This window comes from Lygodium microphyllum, chromosome 1, assembly GCF_053477565.2.
Source record: "Lygodium microphyllum isolate KBCC chromosome 1, Lygodium_microphyllum_v1.1.10, whole genome shotgun sequence".
Classification (NCBI taxonomy): domain Eukaryota; kingdom Viridiplantae; phylum Streptophyta; class Polypodiopsida; order Schizaeales; family Lygodiaceae; genus Lygodium; species Lygodium microphyllum.
In genome coordinates this window covers 90,831,223-90,838,973 of record NC_141135.1, presented here as the reverse complement: position 1 = coordinate 90,838,973, position 7,751 = coordinate 90,831,223, and the positions used below count along the sequence as shown (strand labels likewise).

Below are 7,751 nucleotides of genomic sequence, written 5' to 3'. Positions count from 1 at the left end.
TCATCATGCAAAGGTGCCACTAAAAGTTTGTAAAAGAGCACTAGGCTCCCTTTTGTGCGAATTGTAAAGCATAGACTAGCATAGGTGAAGGGATAAGGTAACTAGAAGGAAATAGGCAAAGAGGACCTTGGCAAGATGCCAAGTCATGTAAAAAGGAGATGGATGCCTAAGAGATTGAGGGCTTGTATATGAACTCAAAAAGTGAATGAGAAGCTCATTCTTTGGTGCGTGGCTAAAGTGGTTTTCTTCTTCTTCTATTCTTCTCTCCTTCTTGCTTGCTTATGTGTGTTTGAGAGAGAGTGTGTGAGAGTGTGAGGGTGAGGGACCGCGGTGGGGAAGCTCTCTATCATCTCCTCTCTTCCTTTTCTTTTCTTTTCTCTTCTCTTGTCTTGCACATGGCTATGGAGGATGGAGCTCAAAGGAGGAGGCGTGAGATTGCTTGAGCTCACATCTCGAATCATGGAGCCACCAACTTGCTTGAGGGAGGAGGCTACTTATTCGGACATCAAGGTCAGCTCACTACATCCTTGTGGGATCGAAAGCGCGTCGGCTAGGTGAGAGATAGCCATTTGTGCTTGCTTGAAATGCTTAAAGCAATAAGCAGTCCATGGGTGTTAGCAGTTAAGCGTAAGCTCCCACTTTAGTGTCCAAAGCGACGATGCCACAAAGATACATATGGAATTGCATCCACTACCAAAATATAGTCAGCTATCCCAGATACAACAAAGGGATAGAGAGTATTGGACTTAAGCACCATATGCAATGATAAGATTCCCACATGTAATCTTCTATGAGGAATCACCAACAGAAACTACATAACTTGTATCATGTGAAGTGCTAGCAAAGATAAGGCTCTTCGTGAGAACCAATATATGACGTACATCATGAAGAGTAAATATGCAACCTAAATCAAACTGCAATTAGACATCACCAATACCAACTATCTTGAGTGCCAGGTCATTACCCAAACGGACATATCCAGTCAAACTGCGATAGGAGTGAAACCACTCTCTGTGAGGGGTCACATGAAATGAAGTCCCTGAATCTATTAGCCAATACTAAGTATACCGTGACAAAGCATTAGTCAGCTATGAAGTATCAAGAGAAGAAGCTACAAGTATGAAATCATCATCACTATCAGTGTGCATAACATTAATCTCTTTAATCTTAACATTGAACTTGCTAGGGACAATGTTACAATAATCATTTTTGTTATATACTTTGCCCTTGCTCTTTTTTTACGATTGTCCTCGCACATCTTATGGCACAGTGGCTAAATATGCCTTACTTTTTCATAATAATGACAAGTTAATGAGGACTTACAGCCATGGGACTTACTACTAGATTATTGAGAGTCTCTCCCATGGTGGTCATTACCGCTTCTACTATTATTGCCTCTAACTGTCTAAGAGGTGTGGGAAGCATCGACATTCTTTTTGTTAATCTCATCAGTCAAGAGTGCATCCTCTATATCCTACAACTGCAACCCATTAGTAGGTATGTTGGCACACATTGAGGAGCTCTTCTCCTTCACTTGACTTCCACTCGAGAAAAAGCTTAATTTGAAGGTTCCATGGCAATTCAGGCCTCTTCTTCCCAAGGTATGAATCTTACTTTCACTTCTTTCATGATTGTTCCCTCCACTTGAGGTTTGTTTTGGAGCTTCAAGACCATTGCCCGAGCCTCAGTAAGTGCTTAGTAGCAGTTAGTACCATCAATAACGTGAATTGTGCATGTTGCTACTACCCCTTCTTCCTAAAAGTCTCAGACCCATCCTCTAGCTCCTAGCATTGCTCCTGGCACTTGGCAACCTTTGGAATCTTCCTTGACATGGGTCTTGTCATCTTACACATCATTTGAAGCTCTCAAGATCAGCCACCATTGATTCATAGTTTGTGATGGTTTGATGTCATATAGTTTAGGATAATACATCATACATTATCTAGAGATCACTTATGCTTCATAGGATATCTATTTAATGCTTGATCATTTGGGGATGTTATGCCAATATATCAGAATACTATGGGATTGATTTGAGCACTCTTTTGCTCAGTTTTACAGAGGTTTTCTACTATTGTAATAAGCAAGACTCTGAAGCTTATTTTATTAGTAAAAGCATATGCCTATTGCTCCTGGATGCTTATAGATTACTCAAGGTAATGTACCGATGCTTATGGTTCATGTTGCATGCTTGATTATGCTCCCATATTGCTTTTGAGCTAAGATTGGAGCTTTTGAATCTTAACATTGGTTGTCATTTACTGTTGTGTATGGTCATTTGATGCTTCAATAAACGATTTGCAAGCTACTTGGGTCAAATGCTCTCGAATATATGTTACTTAGGTCTTGGATATATGGATGCCTTCCACATGATGTTTTGAGCTTTGTTTGCTTGACTTTTGTTCTAGTGGGAGCCACTACTCGACACTTGGATATTACATCGAGCATTTGGTTATATAGTTGAGCTTGAGGGTCTTTTAGTGAGATTGTGGGACTTAGTGACATGTACATGCTCTTGTCATGCTTGTATACATCTTGGTTGTTTTTGTTACATTGCTCAGTCCATTATACCTTCAATTGGTCTCTTCTATTACCAGTGAGATCCACTCTATGCATGATGGTTATCCCTATGGGATATATCTCAGTCTGACACACTGATTCTTTGATAGTTCTTGGTACCAGTTGCATATTCACACATTGCTAATTGTAGCTATTCCTTGATAGTTGTAGTTTGTCTTATATCAGGTGATTTCCCCCTCTTTCACATTGATTTCTTGTTAATGTGCTTCATTTTAAGCATGATATAATTGTAGTTTACTACATTGTCTATGTGAGCAGCCACCTTCATTTAACAGTTCTTTGCATTGTGTTTGTGGATAATTCATTACTTGGTTAGTACCCCCTTGTTTTCAACTTGATCTAGCAGTGGTTTTAGGACTGTTTGCAGTAATTACACCTACATGCTTCGACAATTTGTGCACTTGTTTGCCTTCATTATGGTTGATGGCTCAAGTAATAGTGCTATCTTTAATATTGACAAGTTGGATGGAACCAACTATATCCACTGCTGGAAGGCCCAAATCTAGCAAGTTTTAGTGTAAAAAATGCAATTTAGGCCTTTGAAACATAAGGGTGTCAAGCTCAAACTTATCGATCTAGAGGATTGGGCTAAATTAGATGAGCTATGCAAGTCCACCATCATATTATCCCCCTCCACAAGCAGGTGTTCTATAATGTTGTCTCTAATGGGTAGTCCACATGGGAATTATGGGAAAGGATTCGTAATGTCTATGACAAGCAAAGCCTCACTTCTCAAATGTATTCATTGAAACAACTCATGGACCTTTGCAGGACTTTGATACTAGTTGAAGGGAGTGAGCCCTAAAGTGGAAGCAAGAATAAGATAGACACACACACACAGAATGTGGGAACTCCAACAGTCATAATGTATAACCAGCCTTCCCTTTATTCAAATGTAATTGAATAATAAAGAATGAAGTGATAATGATGGGTGCTCGCCACGTGTAGTGTACAGGTGTGTAAGTATGTGGTTACTGTTAGTGTAACTAATACACATGCAGTTAGGCACAGTGCCTTTACGCCCAACACTACGTTCTTCCCTTAGACTCCTTCATTTTGCTGATTTTCTCAAATAGTCAATTTAGGTCGTAATCATTAATCTTCTTTCTAAATTTGCATTCTTGCATAGCTTTATCCTAAAAAAAGTGAGTACCATTAACAAACTCCACATCCTTGGAGGATTTGCTTTCAATGGTTTCCTTAGGCTTTTTACCCTTATTTAGAGTAGAGTTGTTGGGGTCTTCCAAGTTAACAAGAAGCGCTTCATACCTATTATTGTTGTTACCTTTATACTAGTTCCCTTTTATTTCTCATTACTTCTTGTTGTGGAATTTTCAAAATCCTTGCTTATCCATCTCTGTGGCTTTAGTAGGTCTGGCTTCATCCTTTTTTTCTCTTGTTTCTAAGTTGCCCCATTTGGGACAATCTCAAATAAAATGACCTTGCTTAAGGCACTTGAAACATGCTTTGGCAAAATTTTATAGACTGTAGCATGTGTATGTATTACCACTGCCTCGGAGTTCCTAATGACTATTGTTTCCTTTAGAGTGGACGTTGTCCCAATACTTTCCCTAGAGGAGATGCTATCAATCCCAAGAAATCGTAATAGGGATCAGGTAGGTTAGGGAATTTGATCCATGCGGGGATGTTAGTTGGTTTGGGGCCATGAGGTGAGAAATCTTCCCTCTATTTAAAGAGAGCTAGGGGCGAATTCCTCAACATCCATTGACCATAAAGCTAGAGTGTTAACTGCCATATCCTTTGACTCAAATAGAAAGACTAGATAATTATTTGGGAGGTATCTCATATTGACAACTCTAATTTCCAAAGGAAGCCAATTATCATGAATCCATGCTCAAAGTATGTCCACATGAGATCTAGAGCCATGGCATAATCCTATGAGGGCTCTTTCTTGATAATCGAAGAATGCTCTATAAAGATGTATTTCAGGAATAAAAATGGAGCACTCACCTTCAGAGTCTTGAGCCTATCACTTATATCGAAGGTGCAAGATTTTGAGGGGTTGCTTTATTGGTGTTCTCTTGCATGAGCAAGGTTTCTTGCATTTGGTTATGGGAAGATTCGACTTTGTTATAAGTTGGTCCTCCTTGCTGATTGGTGGGGGTGGCTTGTGGGTTGCCGGGGGGGGGGGGGGGGGCATTAGCTTGTAGGATTGTAGTGGTTGGAGGATGGCCTTGTGTGTTTGCTTGAGATAGTTCCATCCTGGGAGTGGAAATGAAATGCAAGAGGAGGTTGATGAGCGAGGGTAGCATGATTGAATAACAGATTCCCTTTAATTGAAGCGAAGGATTGGTGCAGTTGATCATGGAGAGTAGTGGGGAGGTATTGCTCAAGAACACCACACGGGGGAGCTTCAGTCGGATGAGCCATACCTGATATGCCATAGCCATGAGGAAGAGGTGTAGAATTGGTCCAAAAGGACAAGTTGGATATTGGAGCATTGCTAACTTGGCCGAGTGAGGGGACTTAGCTTGTTGTGATAACATTCGGTATGATCAAATGCTGTGTAGAAGTGATCGGAAGGGTAGCGCTCATGTGTAGGTTGTCTAGTCTTAGGCCTACTATAGGGATCATGCCAAAGAGAGGAGATGGAGAATGCATAGTGTGTTGCCTTCCCATCGCCACGTGGTGTGGTTGGCTGGTTGAGGACTAACCAAGAGCACCCCAAAGACTTGTTAAAAGTCGTTACATTTTCTTGGGGCTCCTCTTTCATTTCTTGCTTCTACTCTTGTAAATTACCTGCCTTGATCGTTACATTTTCCTAGGGCTCCTCTTTCATTTCTTGCTTCTACTCTCGTTTGATTGTTGATTGGAAAATTTTTGAAACTACCTGCCTTGCTACGGGTCTATAAGGTTTTGATGTATAAGTTTTAAGATTGACCAAAATACTGATCGTCGCGGGAAGGGCCAGTCATATGATGATGTAAATATCTCCTTTTATTTCAATATATATTCTCACCACATTATAAAAACGATGCTTTACTGAAAAAGAAAACTCAAAACTGGCTCGATAAACAATTTCTAGAAGTACCGTCCTACGATAAATGCAGCCAGTGAAGGAGCAGCAGCCGCTGCAGGTGCAGGTGCCAGGGAGCATGATGTCGACGAGGCTATGACGATGGCGTGCTGGCTTCTGCGAAAGCGTCAGTGAGAGGGAGCAGCAGCAGCAGGTGCAGGTGCAGGGAGCATGATGTCGACGAGGCTATGACGATGGCGTGCTGGCTTCTGCGAAAGCGCCTCACCATCGTTCTCAGTGCTATCCACCGCTCTTCTTCCTCGTCCTCCAGGCTGTGGCTATGGTCGCCCCTGCGCTGCAATACATCGTCAGCTCTGTGCTCCCACCACGCATCCTCGTCCGGGATGCCCCCCTCACCTCCCTCGCCGACCCCACTTTCTCCCGCCCCTCCTGCCTCACGAGGTCGCCAATTCGGGAAGTCCATCCGCCGGCCCGGATTTCCCCGCTCCGAAGCCCGTGTCTACTCCGATGTCAATCTTCACCGGCCTCGAGAATATTGGGACTATGAATCCATCAGCCTTCAGTGGGGGTACACAGCCTTCGGTGCAATTTTTAGTTGTAGGCTGCTGCCGATTTCGCTTGTTAAAGTGCATTGTGTTTTCAGAGATGAAAGTGCCTATGAACGGGTGCGCCAGGTTGGTACTGGGAAATATAGTGAGGTTTTCAAAGGTGTCAACGTCGTGAACAACCAGCTGTGTACCATCAAGTGTTTAAAGCCAGTCAAAAAAAGAAAGGTAATAGCTTTTCTTTGCTCAACAGCCGTGAATTATTTTTCTTACATGCATTTATCCATGTAGGTGTGTTTTGTTTTTTGGGGGTACACATGGATCCTTAGAGGGGTTTATTGCATATCAGAGTGGAAGCATTTTGTCACAACCTTTTGACAAGTGGTTCCATTTTCCATTGTTTCATTACCAAGGATAATGAGCCTATTCTACCCTGAACTTTGAGCCAATTAGATGTGCCTAGAAGGGCAAAGTGGCAGTTTTGTAATCAGACTTTACTCAAAGCACAGACCTTTAGGAATAGAGATTAAATGCCATTTCCAGGTTTGGAAAGTGGAAATATGTCAACTATGCAAGTTTTCTTGGATGCTTTTGGATGATGAGAATGGAAAGAGAAAGACATTCAAGATAGAACCCGTCACCCCATCATATGAGAGATTGGGGTTATTGCTGAGTGAAACCACCAAAGTTTCCCAAGAGTCAGGCAGTGTCATGATAAAAAAGATCTCCCTCAACTTATCATCAAAGTCCAAGTTTGCATCTTTGAGCTGATTTAGAATCCCTGTAAATGCACTCAAGTGCTCAACTGCAGGCTTTGACTCATCCAGTCGCATATTCACCAACTTGTGCATTAAATGCACCTGATTAATAGGTGTGGTGATTTCATAAGTAGTTTTCAGCTTCTCCCATATTGGGTAACCTGTGTCTAAACCCTTAGTGTTGTCAGAATGTCATCAGTAACACCCATCTTTATGTAAGCCACAGCCTTTTTATTCACTCTGGGCCAATCTGCTTTAGACATTACTGCGGGTTTATCTTCCTGCAAGGCATCCTCACAATCCTTTAGGAACAAAATGCCATGGATATGATCTTTCCAAAGGTCAAATCCATGACCATCAAACCGTTTAATCTCCATCAAACTCTTGATGTCTGAACTAGAAGAAGTTGCAGCCATTTTATTACGAACACAAGAGTAAATGCACTAATGTGAGGAAGCACAAGCTGAACCAGCACAAAATACCTTGCTGTTTTTCCTCAACCAGAAATAAATCTTTGCTGTTTGTATATTAACCAACCACTGCACGGGTAAAAGATGCAGAAATTTACCAAGTTTTGCGCAAATCCCCAAAATTTCAAGTCCAAAATTGCATGAATGTTAGTCAATCTGACCTAGTTGAATAAAGCTTTGCCAATACATGAAAAGCCCCAAATTTTTGGGATTCAATGTCAGGAAAATTTGCCCAAAAGAGTGAAAATCCAACAAATTTGGCAAAATCCTGAAGTTAATTTAGGTCACCGCTCGCAATGTCTGCAATTTTTGACTTGGAGTTTATTGTCAGGCCTAGACGAGATCAAATCTGGAAAAAGCCCCAAATTCTTTGACCAGATTTGCATGGATTTTGAAACTG

At 41.5% G+C, this 7,751-nt stretch overlaps 1 protein-coding gene across 4 annotated transcripts in view; it reads left to right on the top strand.

Moving 5' to 3' along the window:
* Positions 1-5,596: 5,596 nt before the first annotated feature.
* Positions 5,597-7,751, top strand: part of LOC148041394 (casein kinase II subunit alpha-like) — a 78,319-nt gene continuing 76,164 nt past the window's right edge. For 2 of the 4 annotated variants that reach the window (XM_087679165.1, XM_087679148.1), the window contains exons 1-2: positions 5,599-6,146; positions 6,222-6,351. In XM_087679165.1, the coding sequence (XP_087535291.1) occupies positions 5,806-6,146; positions 6,222-6,351 (471 nt within the window). In that variant the 5' untranslated portion in view covers positions 5,599-5,805. Of the gene's footprint in view, positions 6,147-6,221; positions 6,352-7,751 lie in introns of all 4 variants that reach the window. The other 2 variants (XM_087679153.1, XM_087679158.1) reach the window with 2 other exon arrangements.